Genomic DNA, 18,229 nt, shown 5'->3' with positions numbered 1-18,229 from the left:
TTGAGATTAAATTTTGCCAAATGATTTGAATATTCCATGAGTCTCTATATTTAAATGCACAATTAATAAATAGTGCTGTAAAATGGTGGAAAGTGTCAAAAAGAACCAGCAGGATGATGATTTTTTTTAAATCTACTTTTACAAAGAATATATTCAAACCTAGTTAATTGCTGTCTATTGACCCCATAACTTCAATATTTTCCGAAATTATTCCACTACGACAGCAGAAAGTTTAACAAAAAAATACCCAATACCCGAATTCAGTGGTATTCCTTGGAAGCCCATTTATGTCATAATATACAAGAAATATCACGAGTATCTCATAATTATGACTTTCTTAGTCAAAATTATGAGATACTTATGTCACAATTATGAGATACTACTGTAAGTCATAATTTTGAGAAAGCCAAGTCATAATTTTGACCTACCAAATCAAAATTATGACTTTGTTTTGTAAGCCTCTAGCGATGAACCCATCGATGCATCTACTTATTCCAATTCCAAATGGCTTCAGTTAATCATAGCCAAGAAAAACATAATTAGGGCCACAACTATGGTAAACACGTCTCCCATCAATTTCTTCACCTCAGATCAACGCCTTCATCCAATGAACATAACAGAATTCTAACCTTTTCTGGGTCAGTCACGATACCGTGCAACCACCACCACTGGTGCTTCCACATACCCATGTCACTACCCAGGTGTTCTGGTTGCTTTTGAATGAAAGCTACCACGTCAGCCACATCCGTTTTATTCTTCCTACGCCAAGGCTGCTTCCCGCTGCTTCTCTCAAGGTAGTGCTGGCCTAGTATTGTCCCATCGTTTGTAAAGCCACTTTTTAAATTGTTTTCGTTTTGATTCATTTTCCCAATTCATTGAACGACCGGCTCCTAATGAATGGCGGCCGTCCGCTACCAGCCCGCTTTTCTTTTTACCAATAGAAAGTCCTAATTATGACTTAGTATCTCATAATTATGACTTATTACGTTGTGATTGTGAAATTCAATTGATTTAAGTTTTAAAATTTCTAGATTTCCTTCCACTTCCACCTTCCATTCCTCCACAACCGGTGCAAACAGACAAGGAAACCACAAACAGGGTAAAGATTCAAGTCAAAAACATTCTGTATAATGCCAATAATAGACATTCCCAAGCTAAACCACACCATTATTGACTCCAGGGGAAGTCGGATGCAGTTCCTCCTATAAGACATTATCTTTTAATCCGTGAGATATCTATGTCTGGGGTCTTTAAATCCCCGGGAAACGCTTTTTTTTTCATCTCAAGAGCTATAATTGGAAGTCCTCCCAGTTGATCATAATCATAGTGCAATAAAGCTGAACCATAAAGCCCACTCGGATGATGTGGGGGGCTACGGTGTGGGACCGTGGTCATTATTTCTGCCATGCTCGATCGAAGCGCGTGAACCGCGCGACACTCGCAGGCGGCCCCGGTGGCAGTTTGATGACGATCCGCAATATGTCGGGGTTACTCTCCGCCCGGGCGCATCGTCAGCACGCAGAGGATCCGTTTTCATTCCGAGCGCCCGCTGGTTGAGGCCGCCCGCCCTGACGATACACATGGGCGTTGTTCTTCCAAATGCGCTGCAAACGTTGCTAATTTACGCCTCTCGCAATTCTTTGGGAGATAGCGTCCTTATCATTGCTCTTGGAGGAGGTGGAAGCGGGGTCTTCAGCAACAAACCTCCTGTCGTAAGTCGCTCTTCTGCTCTTTCCTCCGTCTCCGGCGCTCTCCTTTTTCTTTCCGCTTTTCATGTTTAGCTCCGCCGCCGCCGCCGCTCACCTCCGCACCCCGTCTCCTCACCCCCGCATCCCGTCTCCTCACCCCCGCATCCCGTCTCCTCACCCCGTCTCTCTTGTGCTTTCTCAGATAGACATTGTTTTGGTATACGCCGCTTCCTTGTTTTTTCTTCTATCGGGATGAAGCCATGGGCCTTCGTTGGCTCCTTTGTTGACTCCGAATATTGAGAGGTTTAGGCAGTAGCAGTCGTCGGGGCTGAAATTTTAGTTCATTATTAATTATCATACATACGATTAACAATCAAATTGTTGTTTTTTGTTAATTTCCTGCCACTATCATAGTATAAGCCTATAATAAAAATACATATCTCCTCATCTATTGACGCCTTCAACCCCACTGATGGAAACGCCCCTATTTAACATTTCTCTGAATCAAACAAAACGGAATTCACCCAAGACATGCCTTTTGAAACAAGGATGGGGTAAAAATGGAGAGGACATAAGCTGCGGCTGATGCAGCCAGGAGATAAATGCGAATAAATTAAGTGCCAGAAAGACTTTGAGCTGAGGTTCCAAGCGAATAGGACTTCCCTTCCCAATTCCCCGATAACATCTCTTGCTTTTTACACCTTGACCTCCATCATTACCGTCACACATCCTTGAGTTTGCAGGATTTCCCTTATTTTTTCCTCCTCTTTGCTGGTCATTCCAGGCCACAGTGTGAGGCCCCAACACACCAGGCATCAGCTTGGAATATATTCCCCAGTTTGTTTGTTCGTGCATTGTCCAAAACAAATAGATGGCATTTTATTCATTGATTTATCAGCAGAATAACATTACAACAGCACTCTCTTTCTGAAGGTGACGGACATTCCCTCCCACGATTCCAGTACTCATGATGCGAAATAGACAGTCAAGAATTGTTGTTTCTTATCCCATAATTCATGGGTGCTACTATAGGAAGCAGAATAGATTCTCCACTCGTGGGGCGTCCGCTGGGAAAATGTGTCTATGATTTTGCACAACATCTCCTGTTCAGCTTAACGCACAGTGAATACACACTCCACCGTAGCAGATTGTTGTGTGTGGTGTGCCACATGGCGAAGGCTCCGCGGGCAGCCTACTCCACAAGCAGCTCCACAATGTTCCCTGAATTCTACAGAGGCGTGCGCTAATGCATTCAGCCCCTGACCTCTGTCATTTTATTTGAGCATACAAAATAGTGTTAATTAAAATTTAATGGCTGTTTGTCATGGGGAAGCACACTGGGTCTGCGTCCCCGAGTAGCCACTCACCGGGCGAGGAGCAGCTGGCCCCAGGCGATGGGAGGTCAGAGACAATGCTGTAGTAGGACACCGGCTCACCTGCAGCGGAGCAGCAATTCGGGGACTCTCTGTGCCGCTGAAATTGTCATTCATCGCGCCAAGTGGTCTGATGTTGCACCGTCAGCTTATGAATACAGAGTGACACCAACTTTTCCATTTCGCTGTTGTTAAATCACTTAAAATTTATGGCGCTGCAAACGGAGACGCCTATAGACTTTAAAATGCATTTTTTTTAGATGCCATAACTGGGCTCTGGAGGATATAATGTAGGGCGGTTTGTTTTTTGGAACCATTCCTGTTCGTCCTTGTGGTGATATAGGAAGCGGTTCCTGCGTCCATTCCCTTCATAAACACCAGTGTGGAAGATAAGGTCCCCGTCGCCCTTGTTCTCCTTATAGAGAGTGTTACCAGAAGCACTGGCCCTTCAAATGAGCTGATGCTCAGCCTGGACACATTCCCTGTCGTTTTGATGTAGATCGGAGGAGGAAGGACTGCGTGCACGGGGAATGATTTCCAGCGAGCCGGAATCCTCTTCGACGAGGGTGACAAGGGCGTGATTTAGCACCTCGGACCAAAAATCAATCTCTTTCATTTTTTCTCATCGGACGGGATAATGGATTTTAATTGTGTGCAGATTTTATGTTTAATTAAATTGCGGGGGGGGGGGGGGGTTAAAGCTCTCCCTCACCCCCACCCCCACATCCCCTTCCTCGTCATTTAACTTTTGCAAGCCATAGGCTGTGCAGCGATGCACCACACGGACAAATGCAGACTGACACACACACACACGCACACACACACACGCACACACACACACACACACACACACACACAATTATTCTAATTTCCTTTGTGCATGCGTGTGTTATGTCTAGGTGCTGGTGTGTGTTACTGTGTACTAGTGTACTGTGCTCTCATTTCCTCTCATTTCACAACCCACAAGGGAAAAACATTATTGGCTTTCCTCTTTATGTGAGGTAGATGTCACACAGAGCTATTTCAGCTCGTCCAATAGAGTAGTGGCTCCCTGCAGGCGGTGAACCCAAAGTGTAATCTACGAGCCAGTCGCCCTTTTGGGTGCTGTTAGGTGCATATGAATTGCGAAAAGGAGGCCTCCACCCGGGGTCCCTCCTCTGTTGTTGGAAAGGTTGCTTACCCGCGGGATAACAATCAACTCTCATCAGCTTGTGCTTTTCAGATTGTGTCATGTGCCATAAAGCGGAGACTTAGACGGGCCAGTTTCAATCTCTTATGTTGTTGTTTTTGGTGGAATTTCCTTGAGATCCCTGCTTATTTGCAAGGACAATCAGCTGGTTTGAAGTGGAGTTAGAGGACAATTAGAGAAACGTCGGGGAGAATAACTATAGGGCACAGGTTTCCTTTTTAGGGCCGCTGACAAACGGAATGTTGATGATCGGCCTAGATACGGTATAACGTTGATATTGCTGCCTTACCTGACGGGGCCCCTCACACTGTACAAGTATCAGTCTGCGACCTTCACTGGCGCTGGCAGGTTTGAGCCCAAAAGCACGGCAACGAGACAGACCGAGTTGCAAGGAGAGTTCAGCTTACTTAAGTCGACAGCCAAGGTCAACACCGGGCGATCAGTCACTCAGGCAACAAATCCGACAAGGGCCCGGCAGGGAATCCGAGGTACCGAATACAGGCAAGCAGGGTCAGAAGCAGGCAGGTCCGGGGAAAAAAAAAAAGCGGGATGAATAAGGGGCATTTGTGACACAGGCGGATGCTGTTTTCTCTTGGCTGGCGTTCATGGGCTGGAGTTTAATCTGGTCCGTGTGGGATATTTACGTCGCCACCTAATAAATAGCGTAAATGTTTTGGACATTATAGTCCATGTCATTTCAAAAGGTTATTGTGCAGTTCAGTACTGTTTCACATCATGGGTTAATATACCAAATCTTCCAGCGCTGCTCATCACACTCATAATATATCTGTAATTTCCAGGCAAATTTGATTTCAGTGAACTTACTCTGCGCTGAATTTTCAGAATCACCGTTTCATGGGCCACTTGGATCGTCTTAAGACTTCCTTTCCGGAAGAAAAAGGCTTTTCGTACGAATTTCCATATTTATGTAATGGTGCCCTAAAACGCCAGGGAAAAAAAAAGAAAGCCAAGAGGAAAGTCATTATAAGCGGACCAACAGCCCCTTTATCAGCACCGTCGAGGCTAATGCATCATGGATTAAATGATACTAATGTGAGCCATGAAATGTGAGAACGTCAAAGTGTTTTATCAGCTGTATTATCAAATGCACAGTATAGCACACGGCCATTCTGGACAGTGAAATTCTTGCGACAAGGTGAGGGACAACTACGTAGAAGGCATTGAAAGATGTTAAATTGTTAAAAAGAAAAGAGAGTCAGCAAATGAGGGCGAAACTTGCAAAAAATATGACAAGAACAGCAGAAATATACATAATAAAATACAATAAATAAATGAAACACTAGCAGCAGTCACCCAGGGAGGGTGCACTTTGCTTCAGGCCTTGGAGCTCCGTGACTGACGTGGGAGAAAATGAATGTCACGTTACAGACTTTATATTCCACAAGCTCGAGCTCTCATTCCATTTACCTGTTTGTAACATGACTCACCCCCAGTTCACCCCAGATCCCAGTTTCTCCGAAAGAGTTATTTGCATATATGTATTTATCTCTGTCTTGTTTCTCCTTAATTAAAAAAAAAATGTAATGAAGAAAGAGACAGGCTAGAGAGGCAGTGATATCATGGTTAATGATGGGAAAAATTAAATAGACAACTTTAATGTTATTTGGGGGTATTTCAATTCTCAGCCACACAAACCTCTCTGAATTCATGTGTTCAAGCATCTTAAATATTAAATTAAATGCATTTAAATGAAATTAAATATACGTCTTTATGGAGCTGCTCCTCCAAGGTAAAGTGTTGCTGTTGAATTTTGCTTTTACCATTTGTACCCGCTGTGTAAATGACCAACTGTATATGTACCCACTATAAATCAATTATAGAATCAACGACATGGCATTAGTGTTAATTTGGAAATTATCTGCTTTGGTTTATGAGCATTCAAGATTAATTAGTCACACAGTTAAGGGGTTTATTTTTTTTTGTATGTGAATTTTGAGTCATTCAGCATGAACCCTTCCTCCTAATGCCCCGTAATATATAAGATTTAACACTTGATTTAGCTTTTGTTTTGTTTTGGTTTGGTTTTCAACTGGACCCCCAAATAAGTGTGGTCCTACTGAGTAGAGACGTCCCTTACTGCTGTAACCTGACGATCCCTTTCCTAGCTGCTGTCGGATTTCCCCCTAATCCAATTAGCATTGCACAAATCAATTTAAAGACAACTTAAATACTGTTATCTCATGCTAATCACAATGGCAACTTTGGGGAGTACCATCTAATGAAATAACAATTTTAATATCATTACCTTCAATGCACCTTATACCCTTTTTTGCTCTTATCATGGGTTGCCCTTTCAGAGTTATTTTAGTCGAAATGCAATGAAACCACCATAAAACATGCCCAAAATGAATTAATACACATTCTCGATTAAAGAAGTAATGGGGCTTTTGAGAGGAGATTCAGAAGGAGAATTACTTTGCCATCTGGTTTTGTTTCAGGCTTTCGCGTTTCGCATGTTTCCGCGATCGAGGTTTGGATCCTCCAAAGAGCAAGAGATTTTGGCTGCACATGGACGGTGTGTGCATTGTTTTTCGCAGTTTGTTTGCCCACCCTCAGACAGTGGAGGAAAGAGCGGGAATATGTGGTAGCCGGAAAGCCTATTTTATGATTGCGGAGCAGATTGTGATAAAGCCCCGCGGATCCAGAAACGCATGCATTTGCCCCTTAATGTATGGATCTCACACCACCATGCCGTGTGAAAAACGGCTCTCTCAGCGGATGCACACAGTACCTCCGTGCAATTATCGGGAAATGGAACTTGTATTGTTCTGGAATGTCAGCACAATTACTTGGCTGAGCTTTTCAGTCCGATTATATTTTACCCCCTCTGAGGAATAATTGACGTTGCTGAGTACAATCAAAAATTTCTTTCCCGAGCTCAGGTGTGACAGCGGCCAGAGCGTGTGTCCGTGGGATGCTTATAGAATTGCAAAAACGTTATTTTTTTTTTCTTCCCCTTTGGGAGTTTATAAGGGGTTAACTGGAACACGCACCTGACCACTTTATGTGCATAGATCCTGAGAATAATTAACGCGTGATAAATTATTCAATAAACCAACACGCAAGTTTTGCAGAAGGCGCGGTGGATCTTGGCCGGCTCTGACCACGCCCTGTTGGGGGAGTTCGTTCTTCTCCCCTCCGGGCGGAGATACAGGTGCCCCAGGGTTAAAATCAATAAGTTTACATTTTCCTTTGTTTCAAGTGCAATAAATGTGCTTCATTCGCACTAAACCTTGACTGCGCTGCTCAGCAGAACATTATCACGGCTGCCATTCCAATGGTTGATGCTCTTGATGAACACATCATTTTGTGGTTGTTTGCTGTGACCGTTGTGATTAACGTCCTATGTCCTCTTGCATGTTGTGTTGGTGTTTTTGCCCTCGAGGGAAAATTGAATTTCCCCTCGAGGGACAAAAAAGATCCGGACTGAGCTGGACTGAACTGGACTGAATTGGGCCATACCTTAGGCACTGTTATATTTAAAGGAGTTATTTCACATTCTCTGTGAATATGTGTATCAGTTCATTTCAGACATGTTTTATGGTGGCTCCGTGACGAATGACCCGCCTTCCCAGTGATTAAAAGTCCACATACCGTCGTAAGCCCATACACCAGAGTTTGAATGATGGTCATTCAGGAGACTTGACTGAAACACGAAGGAATACACTTACAGTATACAGTAGACAACAAACAAACAAAACCAATGCCTTAAACTTTGTCGGAACCACTCGTCTGAAAATCCAATGTCACTTATATCTGTGAGTAAGAATCCATTCACAAGGAGCCGCGTTGCTTTTCGGTCGCACTGCCCTGGAATAGACCGACATACTTTGGCAGGAAAAGGGTGGAATAGCCGGTTTAGTCAAGCGGTAAGTTCAGATAAGTTGCATCAAGATAAGGAATCCACTGCCCTGAAGGGATTAAAAAAAAAGGCCATTCATTCGATACACACACACACACACACACACACACATGTGGAGCACCAAATTCACATGGGTGTGACGGGTAATGCGTGCTTCGTGTGTGTGTGTGTGTGTGTGTGTGTGTGTGTGTGTGTGTGTGTGTGTGTGTGTGTGTGTGTGTGTGTGTGTGTGTGTGTGTGTGTGTGTGTGTGTGTGTGTGTGTGTGTGTGTGTGTGTGTGTGTGTCAGAAATAGATGGATGATATATGAATTAATGGAGATGCCCCATTCAGGGTCACTATCAACTTAATCGTCGGATCAGCCCGCATGCTTGTCCTGGAGCTGAATTTGGGAGAGGATGAGAGGCGGGCGTGGGGTTAAACGGAGGCACCCACGCGGTGTCTGGTGTCCTGAAGCTGGGATTTTAAAGTTATTTTTACATAAACAAGACCCCCGGTGCTACGATCAGTTTACATGTGGAATGCAATTCTTATGTTTTTCGTTATTTTCTGGGGGTCACTCTAAACGCTTCAAAATAGTCAGGTAGTACAAAGTACATGTCGACTGCTATACTTGTAAAATACAGTACAGTACATACTCATACATGAAATACATACAGTATTTCACCAGTGTGTACTTTTATCACTTGCATTTTGGGCTATACAGGTTGAAAAGACTTAAATAACAACACTTCAAATGAAGCTTCATGTACACTACTCACTATTTTCCTTGACCCACACAAGTATATATTCAACAATAAAGGAAAAACGTATTAATTTCATTTAAATTTACATTTAACCTTATTAATAATCATTAATATTAATTTTATAAATCATGTAGCTGATTCATAAGTAATGCATCTCACTTTGTTGGTCTATTTATATTAATTTTTCTTCTACATCGTCCAAGAGGAGATCTCTTTAATTGGTCATTTAGAAAGAAACAAAAAGCCACGAAATTAAACAATAAACCTCCCTATCGACGATGCACAGTCCGTTCCAAAAAATGTTCATATTTCCAACAAATTCTTTCCTCAACACGGATTAAACTCAGCGGACGGCGCGCGGCTTGGAATGCCACCCAAACGGGAGCCCGAAAAATTTATTTCAGGATTAGCCCCGTTGTCCTGCTATCTGTCGCTACTCTGTCGGGGCTATTAAAAGAAAGCACTTCAAGCGGGATGACGTTTTTCCATCTTCGAGGCCCTCTCTAATTCTGTCGTGTGGAGGAAGGAACTCACTGGGAGGATCTTTTTGGGATTTGTTGTGTACGATGGTTTAATTTTATGGAAATTGGGTAAAAAATAAATAAGAAATTTACCACTTTTATGGTGACGGGGGGAAAATGAAGGGTTCCGCTTTGGCCAGTTTGTTTGCTGTGGCTTTGCTGATGAAGGTTTGTTCATCAGGTAACTCCGCCTTGGTTGTTGGTTCGTCTCTTTTCAACCCAGATTTCCACAACTACAAAAGACAGCAGAAGTCCACTTTGAATGTTCTTTTAGTTTTTTTGATTAAAGTGGTAATCCGTAAGATCCTCTGTGTTGGGTGGATTACACCACAAGTTCCAGAATCCAAGGTTTTTTTGCTTTTTTTTCTGGGTTTACCCCCGTCTTCGTCACTTCCTTTTCTCCAAAGTTTGCCTTCTTCTTCTGCTTGATTGAATAGTCTATTTCTTGGCGGAGATTTATTTAAGTTCAAACTTTGCATTCCTGGCAGGAAAGGCGGACCCCGCCACCAATAATTGGAACATCATCTAGTATAGAGGAGCACATACATAATGCAAAGGTCTGCTTCTTATAACGTCCCAGCTAAATAAATATGGGATGAATATCAAATGTGTTTTTTTAAACAAAATAATCTTAAGGATTACCACTTTAATGAAATCCCATCCGCTCTCTTTGCCTGCTTTGTTTTTCCTCGTTTTTTTGCTTTGGTTCCTTGTATAGTCATTTATTTATTTATTTATTTTTCTGGCCTACAGCTTCGTCAAGAAAGCACAGCGCCTCTCACTGGTGCATACAGAACATTGCGCAAGAATCGGTGGACAGTTCCGATGAAGAGTTTTTTGATGCCAAAGGTTAGTATCAATTTTTCCATTTTCCTCTGTTGATGTTCTGCTTTTCTCTTGCCTTGCGCCGAGCGTCCCGTCCTCCCGCCGGTCGTAGTGTTGACGCCGATGAAGTCACACCTGGTAATCATTCCTCTTGGAATGTCGCTTTCATTCTGAAAGCCATGAATTGGGGAATCAAAGACAACTGCGGTAATGGGGCTTTTGAGAGGAGATTCAGAAGGAGAATTACTTTGCCATCTGGTTTTGTTTCAGGCTTTTGCGTTTCGCATGTTTCCGCGATCGAGGTTTGGATCCTCCAAAGAGCAAGAGATTTTGGCTGCACATGGACGGTGTGTGCATTGTTTTTCGCAGTTTGTTTGCCCACCCTCAGACAGTGGAGGAAAGAGCGGGAATATGTGGTAGCCGGAAAGCCTATTTTATGATTGCGGAGCAGATTGTGATAAAGCCCCGCGGATCCAGAAACGCATGCATTTGCCCCTTAATGTATGGATCTCACACCACCATGCCGTGTGAAAAACGGCTCTCTCAGCGGATGCACACAGTACCTCCGTGCAATTATCGGGAAATGGAACTTGTATTGTTCTGGAATGTCAGCACAATTACTTGGCTGAGCGTTTCAGTCCGATTATATTTTACCCCCTCTGAGGAATAATTGACGTTGCTGAGTACAATCAAAAATTTCTTTCCCGAGCTCAGGTGTGACAGCGGCCAGAGCGTGTGTCCGTGGGATGCTTATAGAATTGCAAAAACGTTATGTTTTTTTTCTTCCCCTTTGGGAGTTTATAAGGGGTTAACTGGAACACGCACCTGACCACTTTATGTGCATAGATCCTGAGAATAATTAACGCGTGATAAATTATTCAATAAACCAACACGCTCTCACTTTATCAGCCCCGCCTCTATTTTCCTGCATAACTCCTTGGAATTTGCAGTGTGTATTGGTACGTGAAAATGTAATTAACGGCTTTAATTAGGAGTTGTTTGTCATTCTTTTCTTCGCTACCGCGTGCTCTGTAGAACATGTGTTCAGATGTAGCTCATGTTTACGTCACGCTCGTCATCCTCTGACGGCGAGGATCGAGCAGAACGATGATGGTGATGATGATGACGACGCGCACGCCTTTGGGTGAGCTCGCCGAGCGTTCACCTGCAATGCGTCGCACGTGTGGCGTTTCCGCACACGCGCGGACGTGCCCGAGAAAACGGGTCCCGACATCAGATCCCCCGGGCCACCGAACGCGACGTACCCCGGCTGCCGGGACGGCGCTGTAGCCCGAGGTGATGGGCCCGCGGTCATCGGAACCAGAGGAATGCGCTTGATCTTTTTTAATTACGGAGGACGGGATGGCACTGTGCGGTTATGAGCTCGGTGCCAAACGACAGAAGGGAACTGAGCTGTTATCTTCCCGCTGGGTGCCACGACTATTTTTTTTCCATTTTCCTCTTTCAGCCACCCCCAAAACGAACAGACAAGCTCGGAGTCTGACTGGGCTTCACGCGTCTTCACGCGGGGCGATTTTTTTTTCGTGTCCGGTGAACTTGGGTGACACCCGTTTGGCATGAGGCTTGTCTCTCATTCTCACTCGGTCGAGAAGGCTGCACCACCAACTAAAGTCCAGATGCAAAGTGGAAAGAGTGTTTTTGTCGTTCATAATCCAAAAAATATATATATGAAAACGAATGCGTGCAGACCTTTTGTGAAAAGGCCGAGAAGAGACATAAAAGCCCCGCTGCACAATTCAGACGAAAAAGCCTGAAAAAAAAAAAGCCCGTTGTCGACAACAATTAGAAGAGATGAAAGATGAACGACGGGAAAATTGTGCTTTTCTGAAAAAAAAGGGCGCGATAAAGAGAGGAAGGACGTGCATTTTAGTGCCGAGCAGCTTGATTGAACCTCCGGGGGACGTTGTGTTCTTGCTTTGCGGAGGACTCGCGCCAAACATAAACAGAGGCCCGGTTTAAATAACGCTCAAACTTCCTTAAAAGGAGAACACCAGGAACGCAGCCCCTGCGTGGCCTCTTCAAATCACTGATACGCAATCACTTTTTTGGTATGTTTATTATTAGTTCCTTCGAAGCAAATGGTAAAAAAAAAAAAAAAAAAAGAAAACCGTAGCTGGGAGGGCGGGGGCGAAGAGTCTGGGAAAGAACAAACGTCCGAGGCTTTTCTCTATTATTCCATACTAAACGTCATGGGGAGCTTCGGGGAGTTGTGTTTATTTTTCGCTGTGATCAATGTCATCACGGTCACGCCACGTAACCCCGGGCCCCAGAAAGCCCCTCAAAAATGTATGAAAGCTGTCAAAGATTTCCTTTGTGTCGCGTTAAAGAGATAAGCCTCTCCTCCCCGTCTCCACTCTGGAGCTGTTTGTGTCAGTGAGACGGGTTCTCTTTGTCCTCCTCATCACAGAGCGTCAAACAGGATAAGAGCTTTATTACATGAGGAGCTAATGTAAGGGGATGACCTATACTCCGTGGGGTTTCCAAGATGCTCATTTTTAGAATTTATATTAAATTAAATAATCGGGGTTTTTTTTGTTTTTTTTTTAAGTTTCTTTACTTGAGTTTTTCAAATGTCAGGTTCAGGAATTTACTATAGAGTAATACAAATAGTATTTTAAAAAAGGAATTAAGAAATATATGGGAAACACATCTTTTTGCATATGACTTGCACATAAACTGTTTATCATTTGCCCTTTTTCAATGGCTTTATGTATTTATTTGTGTATTTTAGCATTTTCTGGGGCTAGATTTCCTTTTTTTTTGTCTCTATTTTCTTTTATCACGAATTGTTATTTTTTATATAAAACAGCTTTTGTATTAAATAAGTAAAATAATATGTAATATTTCAAAAATATGTATATTCAAAAAAATGTAAAAGTAAGGAAATGCCTTGGAAATGGTTTATGGAACACGACGAATGCTCTTATTGCACTGTAAAACCAACTCTGCAATATTGAAAGATGGTTCATCAAATAAATGATACGGAATAAACCAAAAGCATGCAATGATATAGTATGAACGTGAACCTGCAGCCTTCCCCCTACGCGGTCATCACTTCCGTCCCAGGGCGTTTACAAACCAGAACTGTAACGACACGGCGCTCCATGGAATTCATTAATGCCATTAGATGGTACAAATCCCTCAAGTGCGGTGGCTCGACATGGCCATTGTAGTCAGGGGAGAGTAAGAGAGTGACAGAGAAAGTGTCCCCATTATGCGCGGTGCTTCTTTCGTCCCATATGGAAAAATAACCCTCATCAAAAAAAAACAAAAAAACACTGTTTTGGCTGTTCTTGGCGCCGTGGGCACTGTCTGTACCATCGGAGAAGGAGACAGGTGCACAATTTGCCGAGGCGGCGCCCTTTCTATGTATAGGAAGGGTCCGCCCTGGTTGCAGACAACGCATACATGGTGGCCCATCTGCGGCGTCTTCCAGCAGCGCACGCCGCACCGCACCGCGCCGCGCCAGAGACTCGGGTTAGGCCTTTGTAAGCGTGTGTCAGCCTGTGTTTGCGTGAGGCATCGCGACCGGGCCGGGCGCTGTCACCTCTGCCTCTTCATCCGCTTTGACATCGCCTCGTTCTACTACAACTCCTACGCACACGACACGACACGACACACACACACACACACACACACAGACACACACACACACACACACACACACACACACACACGCACGTGCACACGCACGCGCATTCACAGACACATACAGAGTAGAAGTCGTTTAAGGAAATTAATGAGCTCACATAATGAATGCATCACCAACCTGTGTTCTCTTGCCTATTGGAAAAAGGATGGCGTTCTGGGTCACACAGACACACACACACACACACACACACAGACAAACACGTATACTCACACACACACACACACACACACACACACACACACACACATGCACACAGCATCCCTCCGTCACCTCGTCGCAGCCGCAGCTCAGCTGCGTAACATAAAAGGCAGACATCAGAGGAGACACTGTGGCTGACGTACTAACTTCACCCGAATCTGGATGATGAAGGCTCGTGTCACAGACTCAACATTAGGATGGAGGTCCCCATTGCCCCGTTTCTCCCTCGTTGTGAACATATTTGGAGGACTGAACACTAGAAAGGGAAGGGGAATAAACCAGACTGTCTTCTGTATCCACATCTCTCATACGTTACAGGAGCTAAATCCTAATTTCAACCATATTCTTTAACATTCAACTTTATGTTTGTAATAAATTAAGCAAAAGCAAATCCTGTTTTTATAGTACCGCACCGCTCGGCCAGAACCTGTTGAACATGGTGTCATCAATATTGAAGTAACCAGACGCAAAATGATGTCTCAACCAGAGAAAATCCAAAAAAGTTATGGTCTGATTAAAATGGAAAAAAGAAGAAAGGTTATTGGAGACTGATGAATAGGAATCTCTGGTGAAAAGATGTTTCCTTTTGATATATTTAGGTTATCTAAAAGATTCATTATTCATATTTGGCCTCAAAATGCCTCATCTCAAAAACCTGCGTCCTCAATATTTTCTGGTTTTCGGGTTAAGTGCTCTGTCTCTGGCAGAGTTTTGCCGCCGCTGCTCCCGCTGCTGCATGCTGCTGCCACTGCTGCTGCTGCATGATGCTGCTGCTGCTGCATGATGCTGCTGCTGCTGCATGATGCTGCTGCATGCTGCATGCCGCTGCTGCATGCCGCTGCTGCTGCTGCATGATGCTGCTGCATGCTGCTGCCGCTGCCGCATGCCGCTGCTGCATGCCGCTGCTGCATGCCGCTGCTGCATGCCGCTGCTGCAGCCGCCGCATGCCGCTGCTGCATGCTGCTGCCGACGCATGCCGCTGCTGCATGCTGCTGCTGCTGCTGCTGCATGCTGCTGCTGCATGATGCTGCTGCCGCCGCATGCCGCTGCTGCATGCTGCTGCATTCTGCTGCATGCTGCTGCATGCTGCTGCCGACGCATGCCGCTGCTGCATGCTGCTGCATGCTGCTGCATGCTGCTGCATGCTGCTGCATGCTGCTGCCGACGCATGCCGCTGCTGCATGCTGCTGCATGCTGCTGCCGACGCATGCCGCTGCTGCATGCTGCTGCATGCTGCTGCCGCCACATGCCACTGCTGCATGCTGCTGCCGCCGCATGCCACTGCTGCATGCTGCTGCCGCCGCATGCCACTGCTGCATGCCGCTGCTACATGCTGTGGACACTGCTGCATGCTGCTGCTGCATGCTGCTGCTGCTGCATGCTGCCGCTGCTGCATGCTGCCGCTGCTGGATGCTACCGCTGCCGCATGCTGCTTCATGCCGCTGCCGCAGCCACCACATGCTGCTGCTGCCGCCACCGCCGCATGCTGCCGTTGCCGCTGCTGTTGCTGCTTATGCTGCTGGCAAACACAAAAGGCCTTGGGTGTTAAATCTTACTAGATTTCCCAGTCTCCCTTTATTGCGTCTGAAGGATCAACAAAAGCCCAGTGGCTTTTCACTTGGCTTACTGCGCCATAAAGAAGACTTGCGATAAAAGGGTTAAGAGAAATGCCCACCCTCTTTCCTTTAACACAGTGTGCATTCTACATCACCAGCACCGATACATCACAGCTGCCCCCGTTCCTCGCAGCACCGCCCGATGAGATCACCCAAAAAAAAAGACTTAAAGGGCACCTCCAGCCAAGCCTGTCCTGAGTTCTCCCTCTGTGTTTCCACCAGGGGAAATCGAGTTGTGTTCGTAATTAAATCACGGGAACCAGTTAAATCTGGGAACAAGCTCATTTTCGCCATGGCACTCGTGAACATAGCGACCACTCAAATCAAAATTTGGTGGCCGAGCCATTTTTTCTGTATAGATGTCAGACCCGCCCAATAGAATTATTGAGAAACGCCTTGTGAAGAGGCAGAACCAGCATGACGAGATGCATTTTATTCAAATCTTGAAATTTGTGTCTTTTGCCACTAGAATTAGGTATTTGGCGTAAATGTGTGATTGTGGAGGTCACGTATCACAGCAGGAAGCGTGATGAACGTGATAAAGCAATAAAATGGAGAACACACCGGAGTAGCCTAGAGCCTTTAATCTCCATACAGAAATAGTTAAGCACACTTGTCAAGCCGTATGAATTTGCTGTCCGGAGGGAAACAAGCCTAGTTTTTCATTATGATCGATCGTACCTTTTTAGTCGCCCAAGCGCGCGCCTGCTGCGGCCGAACACTTGATAAATTTGCGATGTGTAAATCCAGATTTTTTTTTTATCCGAAAACATGAATTTTAATAATGAAGGGGATTGACACATTGCGCCCAACCACAGGGAGCAAATGGTTCTGGGCTGCTACCGGGATTGAATGGTCTAATATGTTGTTCAATGAGATTCATCGTTTTGGAATGCAACTATACCGAGTTCATATATTTTAGGGCTGTGACGCCGTTTTCCGTAAAGGACTCTTTGTGGTTGGGAAATTTTGCAGCAGTTCTTCTGCCGGAGCTTACTCACCATATTAAAAATACGGTTCAGATGTGGTTAACATACATATTTATCATTTAGGCAGTTTTATCGGGTGCTTTGCACGTCGAATTCCGGAGTTCAGTTTTGGAAAACGGTTCTTCGGCTGCGTTTACGCCGCCAACTGAAGCCACCCAAATTCAGATGTTCTGCCCGCACGTGACCCAGATTGATATCTGTATTATGAACGTCTAAACAGGGGGGGGGGGGGGGGGACACACGGATTCGGATGTTTTCCCCTCCGTTTTGGGCCACATTCTCACTCGCTCAAACGCGGCCCCTAAAGTCATGGAGGACGGAGGCTGAAGCCGATGGAGTGTTGCCGAGGTAACACGCCTTTTAAGGCCGCAGGGAGAGGAGTCCGTGCGGGCTCAAATAAAAGGCATGTATCGAAAATAAATCAGTTTATGAGCGGATTTTCGCGTGGCACGGGGGCGAACGGCTTCAAACGCCCAGTGCCAGCGGAAAAATAAAAAGTTTAAAGGCGAAATATGAAGAAGGGAAAGACCATAATAACACGCGGGGTTGATTTTAGGTGAGGATTTTTTCTACTGTCCGTCAGCCGGTGGAAACGCAGCCTAATTTTGTCCGTCGGTTCTTCACAGTTTTTTATTGAAAAATGGTTAATTTAAGTTTTTCTCAACTGGTGCTTGAGACACAATGACCACAGCCTGTAACTCATGCACCGATCCCCTGAACTGATTCTCCTAAAATGCAAGCGCATTCCCTGCTGTACGCGCAGATTGCAGTTGCAAACAACACGCGTTGCACTGTTGTTCAATTAGCAATCAGAGCTTCGCTGGGACAAAAGGGCCACGGGCGAGCTCTTCTGTCCTGGTGCAATGGATACCAACGTAGGGGGGGGGGAGGCACAGCAAGGGGGGTGAGAGTAAGAGGAGGACCAAGGAGAGCCATAATCTGGGCCACTTTGGTCGACTATGTGGTCAACCAAAGTGGCCCAACAACGAGGGAGGCGGAGCGGAGAGTGCAGCCGGACTTGAGCGGGTTCACAGCAGCGTCCATCGACCGGGCTTTCCGAAATGAGAATAGGTGAGAAATCTACCCTTATGACAGTACTGAAGTACTGCACATCAGTACATTACTTAGTCATTACTGTACACAGTTATTTGTTCTGCATGTAGAACACTTTATTCATCCAACTTTGTGTTTGTCGGGATGTAGACAGAAAAAAAATTTAAACATATTTTTCTTTATATTACGGTATATTTGAGTATAAAAACACTGTTCAAAATTATTTTACAACAGACTATTGTACATACGTAGTAAGTGTTACACTGAACATGCAGAAGTCTCCTGATAAGGCATTGGTACTGGTGTTTTCCACTCAGTAGTGTTTTACATTGAGCACGTCAGTGTTCAATTGGTTCTTAGAAATGTTGACTTTATTCGTCAAACCCTCTCTAAACAATCACATTTATAATACACCGTCTCGAAGGAAATGAAATGGCGCCGAGAAAATGACGCTCATAGTGCCTCGTTGCCAGGTT

General features: G+C 44.9%; 1 protein-coding gene across 1 annotated transcript in view; it reads left to right on the top strand.

Moving 5' to 3' along the window:
- Nucleotides 1-18,229, top strand: part of pitpnm3 (PITPNM family member 3) — a gene marked incomplete at its 3' end in the record, with an annotated part of 69,970 nt that overhangs the window by 1,691 nt on the left and 50,050 nt on the right. Inside the window, exon 2 of the mRNA XM_080006796.1 lies at nucleotides 10,153-10,248. Coding sequence (XP_079862922.1) covers nucleotides 10,153-10,248 — 96 coding nt within the window. The remainder of the gene's footprint in view (nucleotides 1-10,152; nucleotides 10,249-18,229) is intronic.

This window comes from Zeus faber, assembly GCF_960531495.2.
Source record: "Zeus faber genome assembly, chromosome: 9".
Classification (NCBI taxonomy): domain Eukaryota; kingdom Metazoa; phylum Chordata; class Actinopteri; order Zeiformes; family Zeidae; genus Zeus; species Zeus faber.
This window is presented reverse-complemented; position numbering and strand designations above follow the sequence as displayed.